At 48.0% G+C, this 16281-nt stretch overlaps 3 protein-coding genes across 4 annotated transcripts in view; all 3 read right to left on the bottom strand.

Moving 5' to 3' along the window:
* The window catches only part of LOC143768015 (uncharacterized), a 611009-nt gene that overhangs the window by 308956 nt on the left and 285772 nt on the right, over positions 1-16281 (bottom strand). Inside the window, exon 1 of one of the 2 annotated variants that reach the window (XM_077256649.1) lies at positions 10719-10810. The exons of the other annotated variant lie outside the window; for it this stretch is intronic. The gene's annotated coding sequence lies outside the window, so the exon portion shown is untranslated. Of the gene's footprint in view, positions 1-10718; positions 10811-16281 lie in introns of those variants that run through there. 2 annotated transcript variants of the gene reach the window in all.
* The window catches only part of LOC143768029 (uncharacterized), a 788341-nt gene that overhangs the window by 178322 nt on the left and 593738 nt on the right, over positions 1-16281 (bottom strand). The window lies entirely within an intron of this gene.
* The window catches only part of LOC143768022 (uncharacterized), a 209043-nt gene that overhangs the window by 18526 nt on the left and 174236 nt on the right, over positions 1-16281 (bottom strand). Inside the window, exons 1-5 of the mRNA XM_077256666.1 lie at positions 8873-9036; positions 8567-8743; positions 8361-8484; positions 8180-8277; positions 7891-7981 (exon numbers count right to left, since the gene is read on the bottom strand). Of these exons, the coding sequence (XP_077112781.1) occupies positions 7891-7981; positions 8180-8277; positions 8361-8484; positions 8567-8743; positions 8873-8944 (562 nt within the window). The 5' untranslated portion in view covers positions 8945-9036. Of the gene's footprint in view, positions 1-7890; positions 7982-8179; positions 8278-8360; positions 8485-8566; positions 8744-8872 lie in introns of the transcript that reaches the window.

Raw genomic sequence — 16281 nt, forward strand, 5'->3', positions numbered from 1 at the left:
CTGTTGAAGCGTTCCAGAGTTATAACCTCATAAAGGGACAGTGGTCAGAATTGTAAAAATTGGCCTGGTCATTAACGTGCAGACCACCCTTTGGGTTAAAGAGGTTAACAGTCAGCCGCCGCCAGCCAGTCGGAGGCTGGCAGCTTACTTGAGCGGCCGCAGTGCGCAGTCGCACTTCGCCGGCGTCTGACGTCATTGTCAGCCGCTGGCGAGTGCGTCCTTCACCTGCGTGGAGGAAGTGTGCTTCGCCCGCCGCAGGAGCATGGCAAGGTAAGAACTCTTTTTGCTGAACACGGGGGCAGAGATGCTGGACGCGGGGGCAGAGATGCTGGACATGTGCAGAATGGAGATACGGGGTATGATGAAAGACATGGGGGCATGACTGGAGACAGATGGGGAAGGATTGGAGACAGATGGGGCAGAATGGAGACACAGGAGGCATGATTGGAGACAAGTGGCAGGATTGCAGACATGGGGGCATGATTGGAGACACTGGGGGCAGAATTGGAGACAGATCGTGCAGGAACATGGGGCAGGATGGATATGATGGAGACAAATGGGCCAGGATGGGGAGATCATATGGGGCAGAATGGATACTCATGAGGGCAGGATGAAAGAACATATGGCTGGAGCCAGGAATGAGACACACGTTGGCCAGGATGGGGAATATTATTACCTTAGGGACTAATTTAGGGATATTATTACTGCAGTGATGTATTTATTTTATTTTCTGAGGATACTGTTTTAAATGAGGGGGCGGTCCTGTTACTGTGTAGAGTGATACTATGTCGCCTCTTTTTCTTCATGTGGTGTAATGTAGAAGTTGGGAAAAATGAAGTAATATGTTCTACAGGCGGAGCTCGAGATAACTGTGTTATTTCCTGCAGAGACGAGTCCTGGCTGGATGAAGTGATGGCGGTCTGTGCTGGATGAAAGATGAAGGACTTCACCTACAGACGTCACTGGTGAGTCAGTGTTACCTATACACTGACACTATACACTGTATACTATATACAGAGCTCCTGTATATAATGTCACCAGTGATCACTGTATTATCTGTACACAGACACTGCATACAAAGTACAGATCTCCTGTGAATACTGGCACTTATGGTGATAGTATGGTGCTTTTTTTTCCTTTTAATTACTGATCAGAATTGTAGTATTCAGTCACTATGTAGTGGTAATATGTGGTCTGGTCATGGTGAGGTGGCATTTGTTCCTTGTATGTGATATTATTGGTCATTTTAAAAATTGAAAAATAAATAAATCTTTATTTTTATATAGCGCTAACATATTCCGCAGCGCTTTACAGTTTTGCACACATCATCATAAATAAAAATATACCTAAATTGTATTGCATATTTTAACAACTATTTACTAGGTTACAGCAGAGTGGGGCCCGGCCAAAAGTGTCTACCGTGTTATCGTGGCGGCTTTAAAAAACTTTTGGCCAAAACAAAAGCTGCCGGCTATATGTGTGATCTAGTGATGGGAACTGTTAATGTGTGATAGGAGAGAAGTGGAGTTTTTCCAAGAGAGAGCGGTGGGACTGTGGACAGTTTGAGGGGTGGAGCATGGAAGTGGGGCTGGGGTGGAGCCTGGGCGGAGTCTCAAGGGGGCCCAGCAAATTTTGCCAGTATGGGGCTCTGAAATTTCTAGTGGCAGCCCTGACGTGGACACATACCCTTAAGGTTAGTACAATGGGATTTTTTATTTTATTTTTAAGCGGGGTCTCAATACATCTCTCAACATTGTCCCCTGCTAATGCTGATCGCAGGCAGAGCAAGGGTCAATAATGTGAGCTGTCTTCAACGTCCGTTATGATACTGCTGCGGCACATGGTTGCCACATGTAAGAAATCCATGTACAAATGGACACAAATATCTCTGGTTCTGGCTTTTACAGTACTGGAAATATCAGGATGTGTGAACGATCCATAAGGCTGTATGCTTAGGACATATCCACTGCTCATCCAGATGCCCCATTCCATTGTCTTTTTGTGATTACATTTATCCTTCTTAAATGGCTTTTTGTATTTTTAGCTGTTATCAATTGCAATCTAATAAAGTGTATTTTAATCTCTATATTGTCTCACATTTCTCTATATACAATCATGGACGAAAGTGTTGGCGCCATTTAAAACGGTTTACTGTGTGTATTGGAACAACACAAAAAAAAATACAGAGAAAAAACGCCTCCAAAAATGGTCCAGACAAAATTGTTAGCGCTTTGCCAAAATTTTATTTCAGTATCTATAATGTAGCTCTGGTTGCGTCCTTCTGTCCGAAGTCGGTGTAGACTGCGCCAGCGCAGTGTGGCCAGAATCAGAGGACGCATCCAGGGTTAATAGAGGTGACAGGGAGGACGATGAGGATGGAGGAGTGTAGCCGGAGATTTCGGTATATGTAGGTGCTGACCGAATACGTGAGGACTTACCGCGAGCTCCTACGAGGCTGGAGGAGTTTCCGATGCCATTTTATTAAAATATTTAACACAGACTACGCGCTGCGGGGGAAAGAGGAGTAGGAAGGGTTATGGTTTTTTCCTTGTTTGTATATATTGTAGTGCAGCAGGGCTGGTTCAGTGTGACAGACAGAGACCAGAGGAAAAGTTTGCAGCAAACGTGTTTTTAATGTCCACACTCACACAGTGTACAGCATGCGGAATCCTCCGGATCACAGCAGGGAAACAAAGCAGTCACTGGGAGTCCGGTTGCCGAAGGCAACAGCACCACCGTATAACACTGCGGGGTTCCAGGAGTTTGCTCTGCTGGCTCTGTGTCAACACAGGCTGAGCTTCTGCAGAGACGTCTTGCTCCGCAGGTTGCACACTCCAAACTGACACACCCAAACCCTTCCTGCAGGTTTTTTTCTAAAGTGGCATCTGTGTCCATGGGTCACTTATAAGACCCAAGAGCCGGCCTGGAGGAAACGGACCAGCACCACTACCTTCCTGCAGTCCATTCCAAAAATAAAAGCCCATAACAGGTTTTCTGAACAGTGTCTTGGTCAAATAGCTTGTCCAGGTCCACACGTACTTTTACTTTGCCTTGTGACTCCCAGGCATCCTACTATGACCACAAGGCACTCCAGCGGGTCTAATACACTTCTGAGCGCGTCCTGAATATTCATTTCTCTATTTTATCGACACAAGTGACCGCCGGCAGCAGCAGGAAGCCGATGGCTGACACCGCGCTACTGAAGAGCAATGAATACTCACTGCTCTATGTGCGCACAGTCCCGGTGAGTATTCCGGCACCTGTGCTCTGCTTGTGAGCAGCACATGACGTCCCTGCCATGCGAGGACACTGCCAGGGAACGGAGGAAGGCAAGTGTAATGGTTTGTTTTTTTTGTTTAATCTTTTGTGATGGGACCAGTCGTACCATGAACGGGATGGGGCCAATCATACCAGGATAAGGAGGGGGCCATGCATACCAGGATAAGGAGGGGGCCAATCATACCAGGATAAGGAGGGGGCCATGCATACCAGGATAAGGAGGGGGCCATGCATACCAGGATAAGGAGGGGGCCATGCATACCAGGATAAGGAGGGGGCCAAGCATACCAGGATAAGGAGGGGGCCAAGCATACCAGGATAAGGAGGGGGCCAAGCATACCAGGATAAGGAGGGGGCCATGCATACCAGGATAAGGAGGGGGCCAAGCATACCAGGATAAGGAGGGGGCCAAGCATACCAGGATAAGGAGGGGGCCATGCATACCAGGATAAGGAGGGAGCCATGCATACCAGGATAAGGAGGGGGCCATGCATACCAGGATAAGGAGGGGGCCATGCATACCAGGATAAGGATGGGGGCCATGCATACCAGGATAAGGAGGGGGCCATGCATACCAGGATAAGGAGGGGGCCATGCATACCAGCATAAGGATGGGGGCCATGCATACCAGGATAAGGAGGGGGCCATACATACCAGGATAAGGATGAGCGGCCATGTGTAGCAGGATGGGGATATTAAGTACAGAAGTGACCACATTTTTCGCTTCAGTTTTTTTTCTCCTATTTTCCTCCCCTAAAACCTAGGTGCGTCTTATGGTCCGATAAGTCTTATAGTCAGAAAAATCCGGTACACAGGACAGGAGGAGTGGCACGGTGCAGTGTATATATACACAGGACAGGAGGAGTGGTACTGTGCAGTGTATATATACACAGGACAGGAGGAGTGGTACTGTGCAGTGTATATATACACAGGACAGGAGGAGTGGTACTGTGCAGTGTATATATACACAGGACAGGAGGAGTGGTACTGTGCAGTGTATATATACACAGGACAGGAGGAGCGGTACTGTGCAGTGTATATATACAGGAGGAGTGGTACTGTGCAGTGTATATATACAGGACAGGAGGAGTGGTACTGTGCAGTGTATATATACAGGACAGGAGGAGTGGTACTGTGCAGTGTATATATACAGGACAGGAGGAGTGGTACTGTGCAGTGTATATATACAGGACAGGAGGAGTGGTACTGTGCAGTGTATATATACAGGACAGGAGGAGCGGTACTGTGCAGTGTATATATACAGGACAGGAGGAGCGGTACTGTGCAGTGTATATATACAGGAGGAGTGGCACTGTGCAGTGTATATATACAGGACAGGAGGAGCGGTACTGTGCAGTGTATATATACAGGACAGGAGGAGTGGTGCTGTGCAGTGTATATACACATAATTGATACTGAGAAGAGAATGGCACCATTTATACAGGGCAGGAGAAGTATACACAGCTCCACAATATACAGTTCTGGCAATAATTAAGATACCACTGCAAAATGTTCAGTTTGTCTGATTTTTCTCTTTATAGATATATATTTTGAGTAAAATGTAAATTGTTCTTTTATTCTATAAATCTACGGAAAAATGTAGTTGAACTGTATAAAACAGGAAAGGGATACAAAAAGATATCCAAGGAATTGATAATGCCAGTCAGCAGCGTTCATACTGTGATTAACGAATGGAAAATCAGGGGCTCTAAAAACAAAACCACGGTCAGGTAGACCAACAAAAACGTTGTCCACAACATCTAGGTAAATTGTTTGGGATGCATAGAAAAACCCACAAATAACATCAGCTGAAATCCTGAACTCTCTGAAAACTAGAGGTGTAGCTGTTTTAAGAAGCACAACAAGGAGGCACTTGGAGAGAAATGTGCTGCATGGTCGAGGTGCCATATATAAGCGATTACTGCGCAAATGCCACAAAGTATCTTGCCTAAAATACACAAAAAACAGCACAGACACTTCACTCCCTGACAGAAGTTATGTGGCTTATCCATGTTATGTAAATAAAAGCTTATAACCTGACGATAATTCATCCATTGGTTGTATAAATTATTCTTTTGAAAGCTGAAACCCTCCGAAATGTGGTTTAGGTTAGGAAAATAAATTGGCATCAATGCAGAAATATTGATCAGTTAATGGACACGGAATGGTCAGATTTTGGCAAGACAAAAGTTTTGTCGCCCACAGAAAGTAATGTGATATTCAAACAAATAATTAAATTAAAATACAAATCTATGTTGCCTAACATTGGTGAATGAAGTTGTGGTGCTATTTCATATTTTGTGTGACTTCCATGAGCTTGAAGGACTGCATCCATGCGGTTCAACAATGATTCATACAATTTATTAATGAAGTCATCAGGAATAGAAAGAATGCCATCTTACATGCCTCCCAGAGTTCATCTGGATTCTTTGGTTTTGTCTTCCAAGCTTCCTCTTTCATCCTACCCCAAACATGCTCAATGATGTTCATGTCTGGTGACTGGGCTGGCCAGTCCTTGAGCACCTTGATCTTTTTCGCCTGGAGGAACTTTGTTGTAGAGATGGATGTATGAGACGGAGCACCATCCTGCTGCATAACCCCAGACCATGATCTTTCCACCACCAAATTAAACTGTTTTCTGGGTGTAGTTTGGGTCCATACGGACTTCAGTAGGTCTCCTGCAGTATTTGCGGCGGCTGTGGTGTAATTCTACTGAAGATTCATCAGAGAAATCCACCTTCTGCCACTTTTCCAGCATCCATCTGTTTAGCAGGCTGTGGGACTTCGGAAATGCCACACGGTTTTTTATTTGCCTTTTATTTAGTGCTGGCTCTGGGCAGTGATTCGACCATGGAGGCCATTCTGAGACAGAATCCTACAAACTGTTCCAGTTGACACAAGGACTTGAGGTGACCAGGCCTGTTGGAGCTCTGCTGCAGTGGAAGAGGGGTTTGCCTTGGATTTTCTAACCAACAAACGTGCCTCCTGAGCAGTTGTCTTGCGGGGTCTGCTGGACCTGGGTTTGTCAAACATCTCCAGTCTCATCAAATCTTTTTGTAATTCTTTGTCCTTGACGCTGAGACACATCTGCACTGGATCTGGTCTTCAGCCTCTTGATAATCCAGGCTTTGGTCGCAGGGTGGATTTTTGGCATGTTGTCAGAGATCAAGATGCAGTTCAAGTGAAGGTCTGGGGTGCTGGGTTCATTTTTATACACACACACTAATTAACCAATCATTTACTGAGCACAGGTGAGGATGTAAACTAGGATTGGGTGCATTATATGACCAGGCGACAAAACTTTTGTCTTGTCAAAATCTGACCATTCTGTGTCCATTAAATTATCAATATTTCTGCTTTTATGCCAATTTATTTTCTTAACCTAAACCACATTTCGGAGGGTTTCAGCTTTCAAAAGAATAATTTATACAACCAATGGATGAATTTAACGTCAGGTTATAAGCTTTTATTTACATAAAATGGATAAGCGATATAACTTCTGTCAGGGAGTGTAGCCTCAAAACTTCTGGAACAAACTAATTTAGAGGGATGAGACCAAAATTTAACTTTTTGGCCACAACCATAAACGTTACATTTGGAGAGAGGTCAACAAAGCCCATGATGACAGGAACACCATGCAGGGAGGTGGATCGCTGATATTTTGGGGATGTGTGAGTTACAAAGGCACAGGAAAGTTGGTCAAAGTTCAAGGAAACATGAATGCAGCACATTATCAGCAAATACTGGAGGCAAATTCGCAATCATCAGATTGGAAGTTGCGCATGGGACATACTTGGACGTTCCAACTTGACAATGATCTAAAACACAAGGCCAAGTCGACCTGTCCTACAGTGGAACAAACTGAAGGTTCTGGCGGCCATCTCAGTCTCTTGACCTCAATATCATTGAGCCACTCTCGAGTGCACAGTTCATGCTAGACAGAACAGGAATTTACAGGAACTGGAGGCTTTTTGCCAAGAAGAGTGGGCAGCTTTACCATTTGAGAAAATAAAGAACCTCATCCACATCCATAAAAGACTTCAAGCTGGCATTGATGTTAGAGGGAGCAATGCACTGTATTAAGAAATGGGGTATGTGAACTTTTGATCAGGGTCATTTAGATATTTTCATGTGACCGCGACGTCATCACAGGCCTTGCGCGCCTGCGCAAGCAGGACCTGCCGTGACGTCACGGTCATGTGACCGCGACGTCATCACAGGCCCTGAGCGAGCAGGCAATATACTACGTCACTGGACAATATACTACGTGGCTCTGTGCAGTATACTACATCACTGGGCAATATACTACGTGGCTGGGCAATATACTACGTGGACTGTTCAATATACTACGTGGACATGCATATTCTTGAATACCCGATGTGTTAGAATATTCCCACCATCTAGTCATTCATATTCTCTGAAAAAAGGCCAAGAAAGCTAAAATTCTGCTAGGGTGTGTAAAGTTTTGAGCATAACTGTATTTCTTGTTCACCTAAAGACAGTTTGGCTTCTCACTTGATGGTCCTTCCAGGACCGGTACTTCCACTAGAAATTCAACATATAATTACAGTAGAATCTGTGACTTCTCTGCATTTAGTGGTTACTACTCACCTGGGTAGTCATATGTAGGACTCTCCTCTTTACACCGCTCATCACCCCTCACATATGTCTCTGTAGTATTAATATGGGTCAGATCTTCACCCTGAAACAAATATTGTAAAAGTCACCGACAGATGGAGAAGTCCCATCTATGATCAGCTCTAATCCTGCCATCTGCACCGTTCTCATTACACAAGTATAAAACATATAATACTGGTGGATAAAACAAGACTGAGCACAAGCCCTTCACAGCCGTCTACACATCATAGGGGAGATCTCATGACACCTTCTCTCCATCTACCTGATGATCCTGAGGAACACTGGGATCTTCCTGTTTACAGTCCTGTGGAAGAAGAGGACGGGGACATCTCTCTGGTGTTGTCCTCTTACTGGATAGATCTGGAAGAAACACATACAGGGACTGAATTCATTCTTTACATACAGATAATTATAGGCCGTGTGTATTTAGTCCTGCCTATTACCTGGTGATGTGAGGGGCTGGGGAACCTCCATCATGACGTCCTTGTACAGATCTTTGTGTCCTTCTAAATACTCCCACTCCTCCATGGAGAAATAGACGGAGACATCCTGACACCTTATAGGAACCTGACACATACAATGATACCGTCATCCCCCGATCCCTTCATAGTGTTACTGTATAATGTCCCAGCATTCCCAGCAGTGTCACCTCTCCAGTCAGCAGCTCAACCATCTTGTAGGTGAGTTCTAGGATCTTCCGGTCATTGATGTCCTCATGTATCAGGTGAGGTGGAGGCCCTGTGATTGGGCTCAGGGGTCTTCCCCATCCCTCAGACACAGGGTCCTGACAGCACTCATTAGAGGTCTTCTTCACTACTGTGTAATCCTGGTTATAGAGAGACACATTAATAAATCTCACTACAGACATTTCCAGAGTCCTCACCTCTCCAGTTCTGTCCATCTGTTATTCTCATAGATAAGAATGATGTAATGTGACGCCATCAGAATCTCTCACCTCTCCAGTAAGCCGGAAGAGGATCTCTAGGGTGAGGTGTAATATCCTCTCCGCCATCTTGTCTCTGTCCATATCCGTCCTTGATGGGTAAATCAGGAAATTCTCTTCTATAGAAGATCTTCACTGAGAGGATCCAATGTTGTAGAGATCTGACTGAGAAGAAGATGGAAGATCATAAATAACGACTGGAGCGGTTATTCCGGTATAAGCCGTAATCTGTGGATCTGATCCTGTATGACGCTGGAAAAAGACACTAGTGAGTAGAGTTGAGTGAATATATTCCGAACATATGCGGTAATTTCTACTCCAAAGGCTTTCCGCTGTGTTCGGTGAATATTGCAAAAACAATATACGGCCCCGATCATAATTGGAACCGAATTTTGAAAAATTCATTCACCTCTACTAGTGAGTAGTGTCTTTTTCTGGTGGCCATTATTGAGCTCCAGTCTGAGGACTGGAGGAGGTTTGGCCTGAATGCTGCTCTCGTGGTGTGAACACGGACATATTAGATTATTAAGGGATATTCTCTATTCCTACTAGAAGGTGATAAGAGGACAAAACTCGCTCTTTCAAGTGAACACGTCCATGAAACAGAATGTCCTGTCTGCACCGAAGTCTGAAGGAAGAGAGCGGGCAAGGATTTGCTCTTTCCAGTGATTCTGCGGCTTCTCTTTGGTTCTACTTTATTAATGGGACGCGACTACTGAAATCACGCTGATTGTCAGCTGCCTCCAGTACCGACCTCCACCCACAGAGAATAATGGAGCCTCCAGCACCGACCTCCACCCACAGAGAATAATGGAGCCTCCCCCACCGACCTCCACCCGCAGAGCAGCACTCCACATAGAGAATAATGGAGCCTCCAGCACCGACCTCCACCCGCAGAGCCACACTCCACATAGAGAATAATGGAGCCTCCAGCACCGACCTCCACCCGCAGAGCCACACTCCACATAGAGAATAATGGAGCCTCCAGCACCGACCTCCACCCGCAGAGCAGCACTCCACATAGAGAATAATGGAGCCTCCAGCACCGACCTCCACCCGCAGAGCCGCACTCCACATAGAGAATAATGGAGCCTCCAGCACCGACCTCCACCCGCAGAGCAGCACTCCACATAGAGAATAATGGAGACTCCAGCACCGACCTCCACCCACAGAGCCGCACTCCACATAGAGAATAATGGAGCCTCCAGCACCGACCTCCACCCGTAGAGCCGCACTCCACATAGAGAATAATGGAGCCTCCAGTACCGACCTCCACCCGCAGAGCCGCACTCCACATAGAGAATAATGGAGCCTCCAGTACCGACCTCCACTCCACAGAGAATAATGGAGACTCCAGCACCTACCTCCACCCGTAGAGCCGCACTCCACATAGAGAATAATGGAGCCTCCAGCACCGACCTCCACCCGCAGAGCCGCACTCCACATAGAGAATAATGGAGCCTCCAGCACCGACCTCCACCCGCAGAGCCGCACTCCACATAGAGAATAATGAAGCCTCCAGCACCGACCTCCACCCGCAGATCCGCACTCCACATAGAGAATAATGGAGCCTCCACCACCGACCTCCACCCGCAGAGCCGCACTCCACATAGAGAATAATGGAGCCTCCAGCACCGACCTCCACCCGCAGAGCCGCACTCCACATAGAGAATAATGGAGCCTCCAGCACCGACCTCCACCCGCAGAGCCGCACTCCACATAGAGAATAATGGGGCCTCCAGCACCGACCTCCACCCGCAGAGCCGCACTCCACATAGAGAATAATGGAGCCTCCAGCACCGACCTCCACCGCAGAGCCGCACACCACATAGAGAATAATGGAGCCTCCAGCACCGACCTCCACCGCAGAGCCGCACTCCACATAGAGAATAATGGAGCCTCCAGCACCGACCTCCACCCGCAGAGCCGCACTCCACATAGAGAATAATGGAGACTCCAGCACCGACCTCCACCCACAGAGCCGCACTCCACATAGAGAATAATGGAGCCTCCAGCACCGACCTCCACCCGTAGAGCCGCACTCCACATAGAGAATAATGGAGCCTCCAGTACCGACCTCCACCCGCAGAGCCGCACTCCACATAGAGAATAATGGAGCCTCCAGTACCGACCTCCACTCCACAGAGAATAATGGAGACTCCAGCACCTACCTCCACCCGTAGAGCCGCACTCCACATAGAGAATAATGGAGCCTCCAGCACCGACCTCCACCCGCAGAGCCGCACTCCACATAGAGAATAATGGAGCCTCCAGCACCGACCTCCACCCGCAGAGCCGCACTCCACATAGAGAATAATGAAGCCTCCAGCACCGACCTCCACCCGCAGATCCGCACTCCACATAGAGAATAATGGAGCCTCCACCACCGACCTCCACCCGCAGAGCCGCACTCCACATAGAGAATAATGGAGCCTCCAGCACCGACCTCCACCCGCAGAGCCGCACTCCACATAGAGAATAATGGAGCCTCCAGCACCGACCTCCACCCGCAGAGCCGCACTCCACATAGAGAATAATGGGGCCTCCAGCACCGACCTCCACCCGCAGAGCCGCACTCCACATAGAGAATAATGGAGCCTCCAGCACCGACCTCCACCGCAGAGCCGCACACCACATAGAGAATAATGGAGCCTCCAGCACCGACCTCCACCGCAGAGCCGCACTCCACATAGAGAATAATGGAGCCTCCACCACCGACCTCCACCCGCAGAGCCGCACTCCACATAGAGAATAATGGAGCCTCCAGCACCGACCTCCACCCGCAGAGCCGCACTCCACATAGAGAATAATGGAGCCTCCAGCACCGACCTCCACCCGCAGAGCCGCACTCCACATAGAGAATAATGGGGCCTCCAGCACCGACCTCCACCCGCAGAGCCGCACTCCACATAGAGAATAATGGAGCCTCCAGCACCGACCTCCACCGCAGAGCCGCACTCCACATAGAGAATAATGGAGCCTCCAGCACCGACCTCCACCCGCAGAGCCGCACTCCACATAGAGAATAATGGAGCCTCCAGCACCGACCTCCACCCGCAGAGCCGCACTCCACATAGAGAATAATGGAGCCTCCAGCACCGACCTCCACCCGCAGAGCCACACTCCACATAGAGAATAATGGAGCCTCCAGCACCGACCTCCACCCACAGAGCCGCACTCCACATAGAGAATAATGGAGCCTCCAGCACCGACCTCCACCCGCAGAGCCGCACTCCACATAGAGAATAATGGAGCCTCCAGCACCGACCTCCACCCGCAGAGCCGCACTCCACATAGAGAATAATGGAGCCTCCAGCACCGACCTCCACCCGCAGAGCCACACTCCACATAGAGAATAATGGAGCCTCCAGCACCGACCTCCACCCACAGAGCCGCACTCCACATAGAGAATAATGGAGCCTCCAGCACCGACCTCCACCCGCAGAGCCGCACTCCACATAGAGAATAATGGAGCCTCCAGCACCGACCTCCACCCGCAGAGCCGCACTCCACATAGAGAATAATGGAGCCTCCAGCACCGACCTCCACCCGCAGAGCCGCACTCCACATATATGGCTGCTCTGTGCACACAGGACCTGTGATGAGGTCACAGGAGGGGAGGAGTCAGGGGTCACATGATCAGGGGCCTCAGTGTATGCAGGACTCTGCTGTGCTGGTTGTCATGGTGCTGGATGAGGGGCAGTTTATGTTTGGGGTCAGCAGTGGTTTACAGTGTGGATAAAGCGGAGCCGAGTGTGTACGAGGTGTACGAAGCGGATCCATGTGTGTTTGGGGTGTACAGAGTGGAGCCATGTGTGTACGAAGTATACAGCGGAGCCATGTGTGTATGGAGCGGAGCCATGTGTGTATGGAGCAGAGCCGTGTGTGTATGGAGCGGAGCCATGTGTACAGGATGGCCCATTCACTTTTCTTGGGTCGCTATCTGGGCATGGACAAAACTCAAGAATGGGATATGAGATTGTTCTATTGGCCTGGATGTCACCAGAAAATCTTAAAGCATTGCAGGTCCTATCCCATCTGCCAGGTAACTGCCCCCTCCTCTCACTTTCTAAGTCTTCTCGTGCCATTCCATTACCCATCATACAAAGTGCCATTCAAGCAAATTGCCATGGACTTGCTATGTCCCCTGGTTAAATCTGCTAGTGGGCATCAATACATGTTGGTCATCCTTGACTATGCTACGCGGTAACCTGAAGCAGTTCTCCTGAGAAACTTCTCGGTTAAAAGTATAGCCCGCAAGTTGGTACACGTTTTTCCATGGACAGGATTATAGAGGGAGATATTGACCAACCAAGGAACACTTTGTATGAGTAAGGTGATGAGGGAACTGTGTAAGGCCGTGCTAATTACACAACTGAAAACGTCCATGTACCATCTCCAGATAGATGGCCTTGTGGAAAGATTGAATAAAGAAATTGAAGAATATGCTTAAGAAGGTCATAGAGAAGGACGGTCGAGACTGGGACTGTCCCCTGTCTCATCTGTTGCTTTCTATCCAGGAGGTTCCACAAAGCTGTAATGGATTCTCTCTGTTTGAACTTCTAAATGGCTAACATCCGCAGCGTCTCCTTGATATAGCAAAGGAAACCTGAGAAGCAAAAATCACCCCCCACCGGAGCTTCATCAAGCACATCACCCAGATGCGAGAGGATTGTGAAGGTGATTCCCATCATAAAAGGACATCTCCTGTACAGGCTCAATCTAGTGTCTACAACTGGTCAGCCAGGGTGGGAAACTTCAGCTCTTGGGACCGAGTCCTCGTACTAATTCCCACAGTGGAAAGTAAGTTCTTGGCCAAATGGCAAAGCCCCTATGAGGTGGTGGAAAAGCTTGGTGAAGTGAAGTACAAGATTCACCAACCAGGAAGACGAAAATCGTACCAATTGTACCACGGCAATCTTATCAAGCCATGGCATGACATGGAGCCCATTGAAACTCCATGTTTGCTGGTCAAACCAGAAGCAGATTTAAATAAGTCGCAGTAGCGAAGACACTGTTGAAGGTCCAAAAACAGCAGGGTCCGGAGTTGCTGCAGCAGAACAGGAACCTGTTGTCAGATTTTCCAGGGTGTACAAAGGTCATAGAACACGAGGTTCTGATGGAATCCCATGTGTGGGTGAACTTGAAGCCATAACGAATTCCCGAGGCCTGGCAAGAGCTGGTTTACAAGGAAATAAAGCGTATGCCAAATCTCTGAATGAAGTCTCCAAGTTCGATGCATATCTGATGCCGTGTGTCGATGACCTGATTGAAGAGACTTGGGCCAGCAAGGTATATAACCACCTTGGATTTAACAAAAGGATATTGGCAAATCCCCATGTAAAAAAAAAGCGAGAATACTACATTCTCTACGTCTGGAAGCTGTTTGGTTTACAGGGAGCCCCGGACACATTCCAGAGGGCTATGGACCAGATCCTCGCACTCCATAAGAATTATGCTACGGCGGTGTTTGATGCTCTCAGGAAAGTGGGGTTTTCTATAAATCTAAAAAAATGTGCCATTGGAAAGAAAGAGGGCAAATACCTAGGATATGTAGCAGGTAGAGTTGAGATCAAACCCCAGATCACTAAAAAGGACGCAATCCAAAATTGGCCAAGACCACTCTCAAAGAAGCAAGTTAGAGTCTTTCTGAGAATCATGGGGTATTACAGGAGATTCCTCCCAAACTTTGATTTAATGGCAACACCCCTGACTGACCTCCTTAAGTGGATACAATCAGCTATGGCCAAATGGACTGCAGAGGTGGAGACAGCCTTTCAAGAACTGATAGTATCTGATATGTAAGCAGCTGGTTCTGGTTGCCCCAAACTGTAAAAAGGAGTTTGTACTCCGGAATAACTCCTCAGAAGTTGGTTTAGGAGTAGTCCTTTCTCAGGTGATACACTGTGAGGAGCACCCCATTCTCTGAGTAGGAAGCTGTTGGCACTTAAGAAGAATTATTCCATCGTAGAAAAGGAATGCTTGGCCATAAAGTGGGCGGTGGACACATTACAATACTATCTATTAGGGCCTCACTCAGGTGGTTGAGGGAGAAAAGTGGAAAAATGCTTGCATTACCCCCTGGTTTCTAGCCATTATGATTTCATCTTCCATGCGGAACATAGAGCCAGGAAGCCATGTAACAAGGTGGCACAGTGTAGTAGGTGTGGGCGAATCTATTAAGCAGTCAGAGAACACCCCAGCACCTTGCACATGGAGGAATGGGTGCTCACGGTGTCTGCTGGAATTCTGGTCCCATGAAGCACCACGGAGTCACAGTTCTTTCGCAACAGTAGAACTTTAATAAGGGTGAAAAAAGAGAAAATAAAACTTCCTGAGTTGTCCCTATCCAGACACTCTGCTTCAGCAGCGCCCGTCTAGTTCTGGGGAGCAAACAGTCCTTTACTGGGCACTCGCACAGTCCTAGTGCCCATTCCAGCTGCCCAGCAGCCCTTTGGCAGCACTTTCTCCCCTACGGAGTATATATTATGCTCCCATCAGAGGAGCACGTCCTGCCATGGGCAAACCTGCTCGGGCTCTGCACCAGCAGCAAGAAATTCCTGTCCAGTCAGCCTGCTGGACCGGCCCCCTTTTCTTTTAATGTCGTCTAGCCCTAATCTTAACACATGCAGTACAAGTTTCTCATTACAATATTTTACATACAGACACAGTACATTAATAAAACAGCAATACATAACATTAGTACATTAATATATAGCCAAAACCATCAGGTCACCGCATTGGGGACACTCACATATTCTTGGCGCCGGGCACCGCCTCCTCACCGCTGTTTTCAAAATAGCCGGTGCCTGCGCTCTTTTCCCCTGCCTGTTGCAGGCGCAGTGAGCGCTGCCCGTCTTTCCTCATATGCAGCCCAGCTGACTGCGCCTGCGCGGCCACCCTGCTTGTGATTCCCAGCCCCGCAGTGACTTATGATTTATTCACATTGCGGGGCTGGGATTCACAGGCAGGGCGGCCGCGCAGGCGCAGTCAGCTGGGCTGCATATGAGGAAAGACGGGCAGCGCTCACTGCGCCTGCACCAGGCAGGGGAAAGGAGCGCAGGCGCTGGCTATTTTGAAAATAGCGGTGAGGAGGAGGCGGTTTCATTGTGGTACGCAGAGGAGAATGACAAATCAATCCCCAATTTGTTTACAAAACGCTCTCCAGAATTTGGAGGGAGACAAAATGCACCCCTCTATCAGATACAATGGTCAGAGGGATTCCATGCAATCTTACCACATCATTAATAAACTGCCTGGAATGCGTTTCAGCATTAGGTAACCCCGATAATGGAACAAAGTGAGCTTGTTTACTGAATCGGTCAACCACCAACCAAATAACAGTCTTCCCCCCATGCAAAGGCAAATCAGTAATGAAATCCATGGAAAATGAGTTCACGGTCTTTCTGGAATCAGCAGTA

This window comes from Ranitomeya variabilis, chromosome 4 (assembly GCF_051348905.1).
Source record: "Ranitomeya variabilis isolate aRanVar5 chromosome 4, aRanVar5.hap1, whole genome shotgun sequence".
NCBI lineage: Eukaryota > Metazoa > Chordata > Amphibia > Anura > Dendrobatidae > Ranitomeya > Ranitomeya variabilis.